The sequence below is a fragment of the Rosa chinensis genome, chromosome 5 (assembly GCF_002994745.2).
Source record: "Rosa chinensis cultivar Old Blush chromosome 5, RchiOBHm-V2, whole genome shotgun sequence".
Lineage (NCBI taxonomy): Eukaryota > Viridiplantae > Streptophyta > Magnoliopsida > Rosales > Rosaceae > Rosa > Rosa chinensis.
Window position 1 is genome coordinate 12029037 of NC_037092.1, and position 20414 is coordinate 12049450.

General features: G+C 38.2%; 1 protein-coding gene and 1 pseudogene across 1 annotated transcript; one reads left to right on the forward strand and one right to left on the reverse strand.

Annotated features, from left to right (window-relative positions):
• Positions 1 to 121: 121 nt before the first annotated feature.
• LOC112167981 (putative germin-like protein 2-1) lies at positions 122 to 1050 on the forward strand. Its single transcript, XM_024305090.2, has 2 exons — positions 122 to 317; positions 421 to 1050. Exons 1-2 carry the CDS (start codon positions 209 to 211, stop codon positions 954 to 956), a joined length of 645 nt encoding a protein of 214 aa, XP_024160858.1. The 5' UTR covers positions 122 to 208; the 3' UTR covers positions 957 to 1050.
• Positions 1051 to 8342: 7292 nt separating this feature from the next.
• LOC112167985 lies at positions 8343 to 15707 on the reverse strand (annotated as a pseudogene).
• Between the last annotated feature and the right edge of the window lie 4707 nt (positions 15708 to 20414).

Here is a 20414-nt window from a genome sequence, read left to right on the forward strand (position 1 = left end):
ACACGGTTGCAGAAAATAGACCTTGTCAACGCATAACAAAACATAGAGATACAACCTCCTAATGTAGCGCCATCTATAAAAGTAGACACATATTGTGTTTTTTATCAACGATTCAACTTCATCCTCACCAGTTACAAAAGTTAAACAAATCAAGCTCCTAACAGCTTTCTGAGTTTACTATTTGTTTCCTTGAGAGAATTAGCTTCCAATGGCCTCTAAGTTTCTAATTTTGGCATTCCTTGCCATAACTTCTTCCCTTGCTTTTGCTGACCCAAGTTCCCTTCAGGATTTCTGTGTGGCTGATCTGAAAAGCTCAGGTACTTCTATAGAACCCAGTTGATATATAAGTGAATATTAATTTTTTTCGGTATATAAATTATAGGCATGTTTCTAATGTATTTTTCTTATGATTTATTTCAGTACCAGTTAATGGCCTTGTCTGCAAGGACCCCAAGCTTATTGAAGCCAATGACTTCTTCTTCAGTGGACTTCACCTAGCAGGCAACACATCAAACCCTGCTGGTTCACGTGTGACCCCTGCAAACGTGGCCCAAATTCCAGGACTTAATACTCTTGGTATCTCCCTTGTTCGTATCGACTATGCACCATGGGGCATCAATGCTCCCCACACTCATCCTAGAGCTACTGAAATCTTGACAGTCCTTGAAGGGAGCCTCCAAGTGGGTTTTGTCACTTCCAACCCCGAAAACAGACTTATCACAAAGGTGCTTCAGAAAGGTGATGTGTTTGTTTTCCCAGTAGGACTTGTGCATTTCCAGCACAACGTTGGAAAGGTTAATGCAGTCGCCATTGCCGCTCTCAGCAGCCAAAATCCAGGAGTTATTAGCATCGCCAATTCAGTATTTGGATCTAAGCCTGCTATCTCTGCTGATGTTCTTGCAAAGGCGTTCCAAGTGGATAAGGACACAATCTACAATCTTCAGTCAAAGTTCTAGAGTCCGATATGGTTTATTTAGTGTGCTTAATGTGTTTAGCAAATAGATATGGTTCATTCATCAGTGAAATTCATTTTGGTCTGTGCTATTTGATTCTGTAATCTGTATTGAGATAATTTATTTCTGTTCATATGGCAATGTAATTATCACAGTAGGAATTTTCTTGTTCTTCTTCATTATTTTAGTTCATGAAATAATAATTATGGAATTTTTCTGAAGACATGTTTATTTAGTTTTGGGTAAGAAACTTCAATAGCATAAGTTGAATAGACTAGTAAAGTTTTCCTCTTTAATAGCAGAGAATATAGTAAGGGAGACCTTTCCTCCAAGAATTTCCCAAAAACAAGGGTTTTCATCCTTTCCTAGCCTGATCTCTATGCATCAAAAGACCTTTCATAAAATTTTAACTTAAAGCCAAACATTGAGGTACTTATCCATTTTCCTAATATAGAAGTCCATAGCTCCATAAATCAGTAGTTCAGTACTAATGGTTGTCCATTAGCTCCCAAAAATCCTGTGCAGATGTTGGGAGCTTTGCATTCTACGATGACCTTTTCAACTTTTGTTTCTCTTTAAAGTGAGTTTGCAGCTTCCTGTTGATCTAATTATTTTTCAATTTTTTCTTGCCTTGCTAAAGGCATGAATACTGATGATAGTATGGCTGCTGGTTAGGCACAGAATAGAGTAGTGTGTCTTGCATGATATGCTATGGATATCATATCACTAAGGACATGTAACTACTAGCATTAAACGTTTCAGAAAAGTTTATGATGTTGATGATCAGAGCTCAAGATGCAATAGTGCAAGTAAAGAACTTTTGGCGATGATCTTCATGTGGCAGAAATACCATTAGTGGAAAGTTTATCCTTTGTGTTAAATATTTTTTTGGTCAATACACTGAGACAGTACCACACAGTTTGTGTTATATATACTGAGACAGTATCACACAGTTCTATCAATAAAAATTCGTTTTTGTTTAAGGAAAAAGAGATTCGAGAGAAATTGTAGAGAGAATTGTATCATATTATTGAGAATAGGAGCCCTATATATAGGGATTACAAAGTACTAGTTCTAATGTTACAAGGAATACCAATCCGTGTAGGATTGGAAAATCTAGAACCTTCTCTCCTATTACTTCTCCTAGTTTGATAAGGCACACTAAATCGATATTCCTTCAACACTCCCCCTTGTGCCGCTCAAACTTGGTGGTGACGCTTCATTCGTTGCCTCGTTAAAAACCTTGCCAGGTAACAAAAACCCTGTGGGATAAAAATAACCCTGGTCGAAGGACAAAAAGAGCACAACACGTCCTTCACTCTTCGAGATCGCACATGTAGACATCATAACTCCCCCTGATGTCGATATCTCCCCCTGATTGCTATAATCGTGGGAGTTCGGATAACTTTCTCAATCCGATGCTCTTCACATGTTTCTCGAAGGTGGATTTAGGTAACGACTTAGTGAATAAGTCCGCTACATTATCCTCTGATCGGATTTGATTCACTTCAATCTTTAGAAGTGATTGTTGTTGCTGATTATAAAAGAACTTAGGCGATATATGCTTGGTGTTGTCGCCCTTGATGAAACCTAACTTCATTTGTTCAATACAAGCTGCATTATCCTCATAAATGCATGTAGGTTCATCTGTGGTAGACTTCAAACCACAACTTCCTTGAATATGTCTAATTACAGACCTTAGCCATATACATTCACGAACGGCTTCATGTAGAGCAATAATCTCTGCATGATTTGAGGAAGTAGCAACAAGGGTCTGTTTTGTAGACCTCCAAGATATCGCAGTGCTTCCCATGGTAAAGACATAACCAGTTTGGGAGCGACCTTTGTGAGGGTCAGAGAGGTACCCTGCATCAGCAAAACCCATCAAGACATCATTGTCGTTTTGATGGAGGGAGATAGGAGAACGCCGGCCACCATGAGCGGTGGCGGCGCCGGCGGAGGCAACATGGCCGGCGGCCATTCCATGGACGGGGGCGTTCTGCCTTTTGGGGTCCAATCCCAATTTTCCGTCATTCCTTTTCTCTCTGTAGGGATAGAATAGGCCCATATCAATCGTACCTCTTAGGTATCGAAAGATTGTCTTTATACCAATCCAATGGCGGCGTGTTGGCGCAGAGCTATGTCGAGCTAACAAGTTCACTGCGAATGAGATATCCGGTCTTGTGCATTGAGCTAAGTACAATAATGCGCCTATTGCACTCAAATAGGGCACCTCGGCCTCTAATGGTTCTTCGTCCTCATCCCTTGGACGAAACGGATCTTTTCCGGGCTCAAGACTACGGCCGATCATGGGAGTACTCGTAGGCTTTGCTTTATCTTCATTAAAGCGCCTTAGGATTTTCTGAGTATATGCAGACTGATGGATCAAGATTCCATCACTACGGTGCTCGAGTTCTAAACCGAGACAAAACCGTGTTTTCCCAAGATCTTTCATCTCAAATTCGGATTTCAAGTATTTAGCAGTTTCCTTCAACTCATCTAGAGTTCCAATTAGGTTCATGTCATCGACATAAACTGCTACGATTGCAAATCCGAAACTTGTTCTTTTAATGAACACGCATGGGCATATTTCATTATTAATATATCCCTTCCCAATCAAGTAGTCACTTAGACGGTTATACCACATCCGTCCGGATTGTTTTAATCCATATAGTGAGCGTTTTAATCTTATTGAAAACGCGCTCCGTGGTTTAGAGCCACTTGATATGGGTAATTGAAGTCCATCTGGAACCTTCATATATATCTCTGAATCTAGATCCCCATAGAGATATGCTGTAACCACATCCATAAGCTGCATGTCAAGTTTTTCGGAAACTACCAAACTGACAAGGTAGCGGAACGTTATCACGTCCATTACGGGAGAATATGTCTCCTCGTAGTCGATTCCAGGGCGTTGTGAGAAACCTTGCGCCACAAGGCGGGCTTTGTATCTTACAACCTCATTTTTCTCATTACGCTTTCTAACAAAGACCCATTTATGGCCAACAGGCTTTACATTTGGGGGTGTCTGCGTTACAGGCCCAAATACCTGTCTCTTTGTTAGTGAATCCAATTCAACCTGGATCGCATCTTTCCATTTAGGCCAATCCGCTCTTCGTTGACATTCTTCAACAGAGCGAGGTTCGATATCATCATATTCTATAATCCCTTTCGCAATATGATATGCAAATGCATCATCAATCGCCATAGAATTTCTATCCATCATCTCATGTACACTAGTGTAATTTATGGAGATCTCTCTATTCTCTGGAGTTGGTTCTGACATTGGAGCGTCCCCCAATGATGTCTCTTGGACATAACCATAATCCGGAATATTCTCATGAGATGGATTATTTATATCGATGATTAATGGATTATTTTGTGCCAAACTCGCTTTCTTTCTTGGGCGAGAATCCATCGAACCTATGGGCCTCCCGCGCTTCCTGGCGGGAGCCGTGGGCCTAGCCATAATGTCACCATCATTAAGAGATGGGACGTTGGTGCCATGCTCATGCATTCTTGAGTTGGCGTCATGTCCTCTACTTTTAGGGACATCAATCCTTGCAGGCACGTTTACAGCAGGTATGTGTGATCTCGTCACTTTAGCGATATCAGAAAACGCATCAGGCATCGATTCTGCTACGTTCTGAAGATCGAGAATTCTCCGCACTTAAATTTCGGACTGTGCGGTTCGGGGATCAAGATGAGACAGAGTGGGGACAGACCACGACAATTCCTGTCGTTCCTGTTGAACATTTATGTTCCTATCTCCCCCTAACGACGGGAAGACTGTCTCATCGAAGTGACAATCCGCAAATCTTGCGGTAAAGAGATCGCCTGTCAAGGGTTCTAAATAGCGGACAATGGTTGGAGAATCATATCCAACATAAATGCCTAATCGTCGTTGAGAACCCATTTTGGTGCGCTGTGGCAGCGCAATAGGCACATAAACTGCACACCCAAATATGCGTAAGTGTGAGACATTAGGCTCATACCCAGTCACCATCTGGGACGCAGAAAAGGGTTGAGTGGCAGTGGGCCTCAGACGAAGAAGCACAGCTGCATGCAATATTGCATAGTCCCAAGCAGAAATAGGGAGATTGGTGCGCATTACCAATGCCCTAGCGACCATTTGTAGTCGTTTAATGGCGGCTTCTGCGAGACCATTTTGGGTGTGAACATGAGGAACTAGATGTTCAACTTCTATCCTAATGGACATGCAATAATCATCAAAAGTCTTTGATGTAAACTCCATCCCCAGCATTGTCTAACCTTATAGACTTAATAGGATGATCAGGGTGGTGAGCCCTTAACTTAATTATTTGTGCTAGGAGTTTAGCAAATGCAGCGTTCCTTGTGGACAATAGCATGACATGTGACCAGCGTGTCGATGCATCAACCAACACCATAAAATATCTAAATGGTCCGCATGGTGGTTGAATAGGTCTACAAATATCACCGTGGATTCTTCGCAAGAATGGTATATTTTCTTTAGTGTCCTTTGCATAGGATGGTCTCGATCCTAATTTTGCTAAAGAGCAGGCTTTGCAGAACGAATGATGGGGTTTAGAGACAACCAATGAGGATTTTGGTTTAGCCATGAAGTCACAATTGACTTTAGAAGTAGAAGGAGGAGTCAAACAATGATCCATGGCGTCAATGCCATGTTGTTGCCGTAGGGGGTAGACGGCGCCGGCCCTAAGTGGCTGGTCTTGCACAGTCTTGGCACCGTGAGGCGCAGGTGCATCTCCTCGAACCAATTTTTGGTTTTTACTTCTCTTCGTTCTGAAGAATGGATGTCCGTGTGAAGTCTTTAATATACGGATCATCATATCACGACCTAGGTGTCCCAGACGGTCATGCCAAAGCCTATATGTGTCAGAATCCCATAAATCATCTCTCATAACATGATTGGATTCAATTATGTGAATAGTGGTTGCATACAACCCACTAGATCGACACATAAGTTTCTCTAATACTCGTTTATGTCCGTAGTCATTAGAGGTGATGCAAAGGAACTCTTGTCCATTCTCACAATGTGTTTCCACATGAAAACCATTGGCTCTTATATCTTTGAAATAATAAAGTTCGAAAAACATGTCTACGACATGAGATAAAATAAATCGATACTTTATTAATAATATCCAATGATTACATCAAAGTTTCGTGACCATAATCTAATCCAAAGAAAAATCAAACATTAGACAAATTGTAGTCACTCAATTCGTTCGGTAATTCCAATTAAATATGACCAGTGAAGTAGAGAGAGATGTCGGTGGAGCAAAGCTCTCTTAAGTACCACTAATCTCAATTACTTTCCTAGACATCATACTTAATTGAGTACGCCTAGAGGAAAAGAGATAATCCAATAAGTCATTTTATTGATTAAGGCATAATTACCATTACATAATTCTTGGAAATTAAAAGACTATTCTAAATAAAAATCTGCGGCATTCTATCTTCATCGCCAGATTTAAAGTCTTTTATAGCTCGATGTATTACCATTGATCAGGTACTCCATAAAATATCATGAAGAGGATGCTCTCTTGATTGAGATGTATTGACACAATACATATGGTCCCTAGAACCAATGGCGTTGGAATAGTGCAATCATGGCCAAAAATGGCGCCATGGTGTCCAACCCTATACCCTCAACGTCATGACTCCTATGGTCATGTTAGGGTTTTCTCAATCAATTTGTTATTTTGTGTTTTTCCACAAGCATGCATAAATAATATGATGCAGAGAGCCTCCGAACAATATTTCATAACTCTTTCAAAGTTATAGTGAAGCAGATATTATTCCATCGTGCTTCTATGTTCGGAAAGTTGTGAATGTTACTAAAACGTTCACTAGGCGCAACCCAAAGGTTGTTAGCGCTATCCTCATTCATGTACTCAAACTGGAGGGCCATCTTCATGTGGCGCTTCATCAGGGTAAATGCCCTGGAATTTTCTATCTCAGTTTGTGAGTCTTGAGCGGTTCCTTTAGAACAGGGCTCTTGGATTGTAGGCAAATAAATATCCCGTGCCCGTTGAATCCAATGGAGTAAAATCGAGCTCGTTCAAGTCTTACATCCTGAAAGGAAAGCAAGAACGTATTAGTTTCGGAGTCAATGCTTCCACGAAAACTAATATAAGATTTCTGAGCCTTAATGCTACCAAGAAATCGATTTCCAAGAATATTTGGATTAGACCGAAACAATGATGTTTAAATGGTCAAAATCTACGCTCACGAACGCTCTTAGTCCATAGCTTACGAACGCTCTTAGTTCGTTAAATCGATGCTTACGGACGCTCTTAGTCCGAAGTCTTACGAACGCTCTTAGTTCGTTAATTGCGTGAATCCCCACGATTCCGCTTTTCAAAAATCGAACCCACGTTATAAGAAAGGTGGGATGTAGAAGAAGGGAGGTTTTTAAGTCCCCGAGAAAAGAAGAAATATTTAAATTTCGAATTATAGGAACTTCAAAACTTACTCTTTTGAATACTTACTTGTTGAAAATTCGGAGCAGATTCTGTTCTGAACAGCTTGTACTTCGATTGGTGTACAGATCTCAATATAACTCCGATAAGGCTGAAATTCGGAGGTTAGATGGAAGAGACAGAGACGAACAACTTTGATGAAGAAAATTTTTCGATCTGAGCTTCCGAACTAGACGTTTCGAGGCTTGCAAGAAGACGGATGTGCACAGGAACGGGAAAAAGATGCAGTGGGTGTGCGTTGGCTTGTTTGCGCAGCAGGGATGCTTCGGTGGTAGCAGGCTGGAACGCAGGGCTGCAGGGAGGGGGCAGCAGGGGCTGCTGTGCAAGGTTGCAAGCGCACGGGCGTTCAGGCTGCAGCGAAGGTTCGGCTAGCTTGGGCTAGGGGCTGCTTTGTGAATGAGTTTTGGTTTTCTGTTTTGTGGTTAGAGTCGTGCTGATAACGTGTTTAAGGAAAAAGAGATTCGAGAGAAATTGTAGAGAGAATTGTATCATATTATTGAGAATAGGAGCCCTATATATAGGGATTACAAAGTACTAGTTCTAATGTTACAAGGAATACCAATCCGTGTAGGATTGGGAAATCTAGAACCTTCTCTCCTATTACTTCTCCTAGTTTGATAAGGCACACTAAATCGATATTCCTTCAACAGTTTTGAACATCTTGCAATTTTCTTGCAACTGTTTTCATCACCAAAAGTCTTTTGAAGGATGCATGTTGTCATAAAACTGCTCATCTTGAATGAATAAAATAACCACACTAATACATGAATCAACCTTGATTAAGAGTACTTAAGAGTACAGAATCAAACAAAACAACTGCCTAACATGGTTGCCTGATAAATGAATCAAAACAGTTTGCAATAAAATGACACTTTACCATGAACTGTAAATCATTTCAACTTGATTAGAGCTGGTTCTGCATTGGAGTCCAAAACTTTGACCGAAAGTTGTAGACTGTGTTTGTATCCACTTGGAATGCCTTTCCAAGAACATCAGCAGAAATGTCAGGCTTCGATCCAAAAGCAGCATTCGCAATGCTAATTACACCAGGAGTTTGGCTGCTGAGTGCTGCAATCGCGACTGCGTTACCATACCCAACATTGTGCTGGAAATGTGCTAGTCCTACTGGGAACACAAACACATCACCCTTCTGAAGTACCTTGGAGATGAGAGGGTTTTCAGGGTTAGAGGTGGCAAAACCCACTTGGAGGCTCCTGTTCGACCACTGTTAGGACTTCAGTAGCTCTAGGATCAGTGTGTGGAGGTGGAGCATTTAATTATGCCCCATGGTGCATAATCGATACGCACAATGGAGATGCCAAAAGTGTTAAGTCCTGGAATTTGGGTGACGTTCACGTACGGATCACACGTGAACCAGCTGGGTTTGATGTGTTACCTACTAGCTAGGTGAAGTCCACTGAAGAAGAAGTCACTGGCTTCAACAATGTTGGGGTCCTTGCAGACCACTCCATTAATTGGTACTGAAATTAGCCATGGGAAAAATACAGATTAGAAACATGTATGCAAATGACCACTACTAACTAATTGATATTTAGTATTTACATTTGGGAAATTGAATCACGTACATGTCATAAAAGATGAAAAAAAAAATGAAAATTAGACAGGGTTGTAGCTAAGAACCTGAGGCTGTCGGGTCTGCCACACAGAAATCCTGAAGAGAACTTGAGTCCGATGCCAAAGCTATGGAAGAAGTCCTGTACGGCTGTACCACTGTATTTTTTATGTTCTGAAAAAGTCTTGGTAACCGTGTATGACAATTTGTTCACTGTAGAAAGTTTGTCCTCACTACCCTGGATTCATTTTCAAGGGCCGGTAATTGGTGGTGCATTCAGATGGTTCCTTTCTCTAAACGACAATGGTAGCTATATTACTAACCAATTAAATTTGAACTACAATGGAGCATATGGTAGCTTGTTAAGTAAATCACCTTATAAAACTGTTATACCAGCTCATTCTGCCGCGCAGCCCTTTTTATAACAGATAGATTTACGTGATCCGGAGTTATGTGTATCGTAATTCGTTCGCAGTTGCATGTAAGTAGTCGATCGATCTTATAATAGATAATTAGATATGAAATATACTTAATATTATATATTCAGACAATAGCAGCATCTGGCAGCATCAGATATTCTAATCCTGTCACGGAGACCAATGTAATGCTTTTGGTCCTGCAATCACTACTAAAAAAAACCTCATTTGCGACGCCTATTTTGCGACGGTAAATTGACCTTTTGCGACGACAAAAACTTTTCGCGACGGCAAATTAAGCTTTTTGCAACGAAAATGTTAGCGTTGCAATAGGTGGCGTCACAAGATCCATTTGCGACGGTAAATTTCCGTTGCAAAAAGTATTTGCGACGGAAAATTATTGCCGTTGCAATGGCTAAACTATTTGCGACGGGTACTTTGCCGTCGCAAAAAGATATTTCATTTTAAAAAAAATTGGGGTGAATTGGTTGCGACGGATACTTTGCCGTCGCAAAAGAATATTTCATTTATAAAAAAAAAATATTAAAAAAAAAAAAAGGTGTACATTGCACACCAAAGATAGTACCATCTGCAGCAAATATCATAAATTGAAAAATATTATGAAACCCATAATCTATAACCAACCAAAAATCACAATTCCAAGACCAGCCAAAGGTTCACTACTAGAAAAAATGGATTGAAGGACACTGGAAGTGAGTCCTTTTTTACATGATATATAAGCATCAACATATATGTGTGTGTATATATATATATACAGATCCTATCCAGAGCGAGGCATCGCTTTGAAATTTCAGAGCGAGGTTAGGGTTTAGGGTCACTTTTCGGTCGCATATCCACATCTCAACCGTTCAGTTTCTAGGTACTAATGTATAGATCATCTCTGCAAAATTTCAGCGAAATTGATGGTCTTTAAGGTATCTAACTCGCTTAAACCAATAGATGAACTGAATCTGTCCAACCTGAACCGTACTAGCTTTAAGGCAGTTATCAATGCCTTAACGACCATCAATTTCGCTGAAATTTTGCAGAGATGATCTATACATTAGTACCTAGAAACTGAACGGTTGAGATGTGGATATGCGACAGAAAAGTGACCCTAAACCCTAACCTCGCTCTAAAATTTCAAAGCGATGCCTCGCTCTGGATAGGATCTATATATATATATATATATATATATATATATATATAGGGGTCGTCAACGGGCCGGGCCGGGCCGAGCCCGGCCCATTCATAGCGGGCTCGGGCCGGGCCTTGCCATATTTTTAAATAATTGCGGGCCGGGCCGGGCCGGGCTTTATTAAAAATCAAAGGATCCAAGCCCGTCCATATAAAGCGGGCCTTGCGGGCTTTTTCGGGCCGGGCCGGGCTTGGCCTTGCGGGCTTTTTTGGGCCGGGCCTTGCGGGCTTTATTTATAAATAAATATTTAAAGACACAAGTTTTTTTTTTAATCAAGCTTTGGAAATTCAATGGATAATGATCAAATACAACCAAAGATAATAGATCTATATAACTATATTGTACCAAAAAAATCTATATTTATATATAGATACTAATTTATTGATAAATGAATTTTTAAAGACACTAATTTTTTATAAACCTATATTTATATATCATACACTCCAAAGAGCAACCCCTATCAATTCAAAGAAAATGGAAAAACCGACTGTTGGATGAGTTTATTACAATAAATTATGAGTATGGTAAAAAATTTAGCCAATTTCACCATATTTTAGAATCCGATCGGATTGGTCAACCGTAGTCACTTATATGTTTTATTGTTTGACCGATGGTGTGGCAACCGCGAAACGTGCTTATTTTTTCACATCACGTTTGTATATATTCCATCGATGGATGTGCGTGGACATAAGATAAAAAAAATTAATTTTAATTACAAACACATTGGTGTATACCAATTTTATTCCTTTAGTTGTATGACTTATACATTGCATTTAAATTGTTTAGGTTCATTCTAAAGCAACCATGAAGTAGAAAATGAATTCGGAGAAATCAACCGCTCGATGGAGAGATTGTAATGTTTTATGGTGATTGTAGAAAATCTAGCCAATTTCGTTATTGTTTCGAATTCGATCAACTAGGTCAAACGTAGTTACTCTTATAAACCTATATTTATCATACACTCCAAAGAGCAACCCCTATCAATTCAAAGAAAATGAAAAAACCGACCGTTGGATGAGTTTATTACAATAAATTATGAGCGTGGTAAAAAATTTAGCCAATTTCACCATATTTTCGAATCCGATCGGATTGGTCAACCGTAGTCACTTATATGTTTTATTGGTTGACCGATGGCGTGGCAACCGCGAAACGTGCTTATTTTTTCACATCACGTTTGTATATATTCCATCGATGGATGTGCGTGGACAGAAGATAAAAAAAAAAAAATTTAATTACAAACACATTGGTGTATACCAATTTTATTCCTTTAGTTGTATGACTTATACATTGCATTTAAATTGTTTAGGTTCATTCTAAAGCAACCATGAAGTAGAAAATGAATTCGGAGAAACCAACCGCTCGATGGAGAGATTGTAATGTTTTATGGTGATTGTAGAAAATCTAGCCAATTTCGTTATTGTTTCGAATTCGATCAACTAGGTCAAACTTAGTTACTCTTATAAACCTATATTTATATATCATACACTCCAAAGAGCAACCCCTATCAATTCAAAGAAAATGGAAAAACCGACCGTTGGATGAGTTTATTACAATAAATTATGCGTGTGGTTAAAAATTTAGTCAATTTCACCATAGTTTTGAACCCGATCTAATTGGTCAACCGATTACCGATATGTAGAATATATATATATGCACATATTCTATATAGAATAATAGAAGTATAAGAACTTCCACACACACACACACACATATATATATATATATATATATCTCTATATATATTATTATATTATATATATAAACACACACATATATAAATATATATACATATATATAAACACACACACACACATATATATATCTCTATATATATATATTATATATATAAACAAACACACACACACACACATATATATATATATATATATATATATATACAGATCCTATCCAGAGCGGAGCTCCGCTTTGAAAATTAACGTGTGAAGTTCGAGTTTTGGGTCACTTTTCGGTCGCATATCCACATCTCGACCGTTCAGTTTTTAGGTACTAGTGTATAGATCGTCTCTGCAAATTTTCAGCCAAAATGATGATCGTTAAGGCATTGATAACTGCCTTAAAGCTAGTACGGTTCAGGTTGACAGATTCAGTCCGTCCATTGGTTTAAGCGAGTTAGATACCTTAACGATCATCAATTTGGTTGAAAATTTGCAGAGATGATCTATACACTAGTACCTAAAAACTGAACGGTCGAGATGTGGATATGCGACCGAAAAGTGACCCAAAACTCGAACTTCACACGTTAATTCCAAAGCGGAGCTCCGCTCTGGATCGGATCTGTATATATATATATATATATATATATATATCTCTATATATATATCCTCTATATAAACACACACACACACACACATATATATATATCTCTATATATATATATTATATATATAAACACTCACACATATATAAATATATATATACATATATATAAACACACACACATATATAAATATATATATACATATATATAAACACACACACACACACATATATATATATATATCTCTATATATATATTATATATATAAACACACACACATATATAAATATATATATATACATATATATAAACACACACACATATATAAATATATATACATATATATATAAACACACACACACACACACACACACACACATATATATATATATATACATATAAACACACACAAATATATATATCTATGTGTGTGTGTGTGTATATATTTATAAACACACACACACATAACTACAAATATATATATATATATATATATATATAATATTTTACGGGCTTTTACGGGCCGGGCCTAGTGGGCCTTTGGCGGGCCGGGCCTACGGGCCTTTGGCGGGCCGGGCCTACGGGCCGGGCCGGGTTTTTGCGGGCTTTAGGCGGGCCGGCCCTCGGCCCACCAAGGCGGGCTTTTGCTGGTTTTTTGACGGGCCGGGCCGGGCTAAAAGCCCTCCGGGCCGGCGGGCCTCCATCGGCCCACTTGATCCGCGGGCTTTTTGATGAGGCCTATATATATATATATAATCTTCTAAATTAGTTGCAGATTTAAGATCTTCAAGATCAGGAATACTTCCAATTTGTTGAAGCTGAGATCGCTGTAAAATAATAACGAGAGGATGTTATAAGAACCCAAAGCTTACTATTTGGAGGCTTAACTGAGCAAATGAACCTCGTTAATCAAACTACTATCGAGAAAGTCTAAATTGACCGTGCCTTGTGTACTTTTAAAATATAGTAGAATGAAAGATAGAAAGTAATGAAATAATAGTATTACAAGATATTCAATGCTATCATTGCTGATAAATCAGGAATAGGTCCAGAAAAATTACAGCTCCTCAGCATTCTGCAACATGACTCCATATTAGCATTCTTGAGGATAAGCAAGGATTAGTCTAAAACTATGATGAACAAAAATACAACATCTTTTGGACTTGCAATCTTAGCAAGCTTGTCATATTACTTAAGTTTGGAAACACTGAACCCCCTCCATTTGAGTCGCTAATCCTTATGCATAAATGGCATCAGAAATTTAAAAAAAAAAATCCCTGTGATATAAAGCTATAATGTAAATTGTTAACTTCCAAAACGCAGGACAACCAATTCAGCCTATTCACCATGGACTTACATCTCTCAAGATACACAAGAACAGCCTGCTCTCTGTATTTACTTGAATGTGACTACTAGCATCTCAAAGTTAAATGAAGTTTTCTAAGTATAAAAGAACAGACTTCCGAAGCACAAGATAAGTAAAGGGCAAATCAAGTTGGAACAATGCCAGTATTTTATCTCATTTATCATTATGTGTACTCAACTACTTGTGAAATAGAACAAGAAATAGAAAGGAATGGAGGCAATAAAAAAAAAAACAAAAGGAACACTTTACAACTTCCAAGCAGATTCAAATTGATACAAACCTCCAAGGAGGGGAAAATAAAATTGGAACAAGAATGTTAGGCTTACTCTCATGTTCCAGTCCTATTCAAGCCAGCGTGTTACCCCATCATCTTCACCTACAGTGGCCAGTATCTCGATGCTTACATCCAAAACAGCCTACAGGTTTATAAATCCAAAAGGTGAGGATAAAAATTGGAAGAAAATATTAAAATTTTAACAAAGTCACAAAGATCATGAGCTTATATCAGCTAAAGAACTGAGAATAGTATAATGTTAAATCTCAAGTAGAAGCAGCTCATTACAAAGTTGCCCTAAGAAAGACATCACAACTTTTGCACACTTGGGGCTAGTTAAGATGCAAATTTCAGCATGGTGTTGAAATCTGTTCCGCGGTTTGTTAACCCCCCCCCTAACATACTTGAAAGAAGCACAAAGTGCATGCATATGGAATTCCTATACACCAGTGATATATCTTTGTTGACATGTCTAAAGTTGCGGGGAGGGGGAAGAGACCATTACTTTTACTATGCATCTGTATTGCAGTGAAAGAACATGGAAGCATATGCAACAAAGTAAAGGTACATACCAGTGAATTTCTACAGTTAACCAGCCTACACTCATCCAGAGAACCTTCCAACATCCAACTCTCCCAAACCTCAAAACTGTGACTTGCGAATACAAATTCCATTCTTCTATTTATCTGCAATGTGAAAATAGCATATGATTTTAATCCCAAACACGAATCGACATTTAAAGTTCCAGGTCAGCTTATGCAAAATTGTTACATCACACAAACTTCTTGGAATGAGAAATCAATAAAACAATGCTTATGGGGTCCAGTTGAACCATGTAGAAATCAAAATATTACCTGCAATAACTTTCCACCAGCAGCAAAAGATCGCAAACCAATTCCTCTTTCTAATGCATAAGAAGCTACATTAGTAAGCAAGACCAGTACTTTTGTACTCCACTATATCCAAACATTTCCAATCCTCTCATTTCAACTTGTTTCTGTAATGTTCTACTTAAATCACTGAGCTTTATCCATACGAGATACTAAGCTCTAGACCGCACTATTATCAGCAAAACCATATAATCCAAAATTTCTAGTCCTTTTCCTAAACTCAATTTCTATAAGCCTTGTATATCTTATCATATACCTGCACATGAGCTGCCATATCATCCAATTCCTCTCATTATATTGCCCACATTTTTATGTCCCTGAAACTAACAATAAAAAACTTAGTATAACCGATTCCAAAAATAACGAAAAACATATGGCACCACACAATATATATGTTTGAACAAGTTTCTCTACTGAAATCTTACCATATAATATCAAAACAATTGATAGTTACAACATATTCATCTCTCATTATGAAGAGAACTGATTTTTAAAGCAACTGACATATAGCAAGACTAGCGACCTCTATTCATAATTTGGTATCCTAGACAAAGTTTACACAGATATGCTAACCTGAAAAGTATTTAGCAAAAAGATTCCACTTCAACACCACTTTTCCAAAAAAATAAATAAACAAACCCCACACATTATGTATGAATTTCATGCAAATGAAAACCGAAGACGCCAGAACCTGAAACTAATTAAACTACCAACAACAAGCCAAGAGCAGCTACCATTAAAGAAAATCAATATTTTCAATCTCCAAAAAATTGTAAGTTAAATACCAAAGCATGGAATTAAAGAGGTATAGGTGTAGGCGCAACACTAAATTGATTCCCTGAAGTCATTTAGCCTAGTGAAAAAGTGAAACCAAGCTAACACCATGATTTTGAATCAGAAGAGATATTTCAAGATATGGCAGTCCTTAGTAAATACTAAAGGACCTAGAATTAGCACAAATAGTAAGAAAGTAAACACACTACATTTTGTCTCATAGCTTTGTATAAGCCATAAACTTACAAATCTTATTTTAAGTTGTATGAGCAATGTTTCCAACTAAAATCATAATCCAGCAAAATGTAAACAATACTACTACTTGAGTAGATAGACTGGTACATATACCATTTTGGTTTCATTATCATTCCCAGAGAACAATCTTCGTCGCCGTCGGAAGAGTTGGAAGAATCGATTGGTTTGGGTCTTTTCCGGTACAACTTCAGTGAATAATCATTTACTATTTAATAGACAGATCTATTTCAATTCCACCCTGAAACATTTCAACTTCACTGAGAAACTATTTATATATCTGATTTCTCATTTCCCATCAATCCAAATAAAAATTTATACAATCTAAAGCCAATGAATTAAGAAAGCAGAATACGAATGCAAGTAGTGAGAAACAAAACAAAGACTAACACCAATATAGCAAATCAAAGAATCAAACTCACAGTATCTACTCTACTTCAACAGAAAGTTCATCTACCTCATGGCTAGTCGCAATGGGATTTATCTCCTTCCCCAATCCTCCACCACCTCCGAATTCCAAAGCACTTTGATTTTGGGGTTGTTGAGTGCTTTGTTCCGCATCATCTTCGAAGCCCTCAACGCTTCCTCCTGTAGATTTCATATACTTGGCGAGAAACGTGGCCTCCTACAAAGTTGAGTCTTCGCTGCTGACCACCAGCAAGGGTTAATTCCGGAAAATTGGAGCAGCTTAGTCATCGATAGCGCAGGCATAAATCCCACAGTGGCAGAGAAATCGACCTTGGAGACTGTCTAGGTGAAGATCTGAGTGCCGAACCCAATCGACTGGCTCCGACATGGCTGAGCTCGAAAATGTCCCCCTTCTTTAACCTACAGAAAAGTTGGGCGATGAACCCCTCCACGCTCTTCACAAATAACTCGAAGAGGCCCATAAAATCCTCACCAATTTCTCTCTCTATAGAGAAGGCCGAGAAGGTCACTAGGGTTAGGGTTGGGTTGATGAACGGGAACATGAGAGAGAAAGCTATGTGACGACTTTCTTTTGGTCTAGAACTCTAGATAAGTCGGTGTTTGTTTTTGTTTTGTTTTTTTCGAATTTCATGCGACGGTGTGGCTTTGCTGTTGCAATTGGATTAAATTCTTACGACGGAAACACAATGCCATCGCAAAAATCTAAATATGTGCGACGGAAGAGCAGCCGTAGTACTCCCCGTCGCGAAAGCTAACTTTTTGCGACGGAAAAGTTTTCCGTAGCAAATTTTCGAAGCAATTGAGGTTTTTTTTAGTAGTGAATTTCTTGTTAAGTAAGCTGATTATGTTGTAAATATTTGTGGATAATCATGTAAATAGATGTTGAGTAATAGGTGCCTATCTCTATAGATTGGTGATTGATAGGTTGTAATTGTAGGAGTGATTGGATTGTAATTAAGCATTACCCTTTCGTGTACACCATGTAGTCCTATATAAGGCTCCTTATGGTGAGATGAATAATACACATATTCTATTCTCTGTGTCCAAACTCTCTCTCTCTCTCTCAAAAATTTTTCTGTTTTACAACACGTTATCAGCACGAAGCTCTAACCCAAACCCTAGCCAAAAAAAAAAAAAAAACCCCTGCTGCAGCCTGTTTGCACGCCCCGAAACCTCTTGATCGGGACCTCATATCAAAATCTTTCCTTCATCAAAGTTGTTCGTCTCTGCCTCTTCTCTCTTACCTCCAAATTTCAGCCATATTGGAGTCGTTTTGAGACCTGTACACCATTTGAAGTGGCAGCTGTTCAGAAGAGAATCTGCTCCGTGTTCACGACTAGCTCTAAGATTTGGATCGAATAGCTTATTAGCTTTGAGATTCGGGATTTCCTACCAGAAGAGGCGAATAGTTCTTGGATTGGCTGAGAAGACAACCTTCTCAGTTCTGCAGACATAAGCTGAAGATTCATCCGTTGTTCATCAAGTAATGTTTTCCAAAATCTAATTTCATATTCATGTTTATTGAGCCTAATGATTGAATATGAACAATCACCATGATGCATGAACCCTAATATTTGGTATATACATATTTATATATATTCGTTTATGTGTCTTGGTTTATTTGGCTTTGGATTGTTTGGTTGAAAAAAAAAAAAAAAAAGGTTAGGATTCTTGGATTTGAAGCATTTGGTCCGGTAGTACCATATAGTGCATACCAATTAAAAAACAAGCAAAAAGAAAAGGGATTTTGCTGCTCCTGGGATTCGAACCCAGCCACATCATGCATTAGCCTAGCACATTGTCCACTATGCCACTATGGCTAGCTGGAATTTATCAACACCATTTAATATTAATACTGCCATAAGCAGATTCAACTCCATATAATTGGTGATTGATCAATTGATTCAACCTGTGATTTGATTTTGATTGATTTTATCCAAAGCAATTACCATAGTAATTTATGCTCATTACCACAATCACTTCATTATCACATTGAGACAATTCTGAATTATTACGTGAATTATGATAGAAGAATTATGGGCTTAATTTTTGGTTACACTAATTTGAATTATGCCATTATAATTCCTTAGAAGCATTATTGGCTAAATTATTACGTGATTATTACATAAACATTATGCCAGAAGCATTTGCCAAATTTATTACCTGTACGTAATGTCAGAAGCATTAATGGGATTTGAACCCATTTCCTTAGGTATATAACCGCTGCATTAATATATTTATGTTATGATTTAATAACATATATTGAATTTGGTTATGTTATAATTGTGAATATTAATAGAGGCTGAGTCAGAAGGTCAAATCAAGCCCAAAGTCATAACAACAAATTCGAGCCAGAAGCTCAGGCCCAAGTTGCAAGGCCAGAATAGAAGCTCACTACATGTTACCATGACAAAAGTTATGAATCTTCTCAAACTAGGCTCATCCAGTTGGATGCGATGTCTAGGAAAGGTTCAGATGAGGCCGTGTACTTAAGCGAGCCTCGCTCCACCTAAACCTCATCTTTCCTTACCTGGTCGTATTCAATTGGAGTTACCGGAAGGGTTGAGTAATAACTTTTCATTCCTTGGCAGATTAGCCTGAGCCCAGCAGGCCCACTCTCCCTCTGCATGACCTAGCAGCCCAGCAGGCCTCACATACTCTTTGACCAACACATGAAAGCCTAGGTCACGAGCCCGCAGACTAAGCTCGATAGGCTTCACTATCAAGCCCACTCCTTCTTTGGTCCAGCAGAATTAAAATAAAAGGAAAAATGATTTCATATTGTAAATAGATTCTCCATATCTAATATGTGTAATTAATTGCCAGAAGCATTTATTTACATAATTGTATGATAATTAATCTGTTATATTACTAGCATGCAATTAATATCTCAATTGATTTGTAATTTTTATTTATCCAATTTGTGAGATATTATTACAATTTACTTTATTCAATATTATTGTGGCAGACCCAATAAAATGTGATGTCTAGGAAAGTCATTGAGATTATTGGTACTTAAGAGAGCCTCGCTCCACCAACATCTCTCTCTACTTTCCTGGTCATATTTGATTGGAGTTACCAAACGGATAGAGTGACTACAATGTGTCTTACTTTGATTTTATTTTGGATTAGACTTTGGAAACCTTGATGTAATCATTGGCTATTAATAAAGTGTCAATTCTTTTACTTAATGTCTTGGACATACCTTAATTCGAACTTTATTATATAAGAGCCAATGGTTTTCATGCGGAAACACATTATGAGAATGGACAGAGTTCCTTTGCATCACCTCTAATGACTACGGATATAAATGAGTATTAGAGAAACTTATGTGTCGCTCTAGTGGGTTGTATGCAACCACTATTTGAGTTATTGAATCCAACTGTGTCATGAGAGACGACTTATGGGATTTTGGCACATATAGGCTTTGACATGATGATCCGTGTATTAAAGACTTTACACGGACATCCATTTTCAGAACGAAGAAAAGTAAGAACCAAGAATTGGTTCGAGGAGCTGCACATGT

Bases quoted from the DNA above. Each gene is read 5' to 3' on its own strand.
- LOC112167981 (XM_024305090.2), top strand. From the start codon at position 209: ATGGCCTCTAAGTTTCTAATTTTGGCATTCCTTGCCATAACTTCTTCC. The intron at 318-420 runs GTACTTCTATAG...GATTTATTTCAG, and splicing joins GGCTGATCTGAAAAGCTCAG to TACCAGTTAATGGCCTTGTC.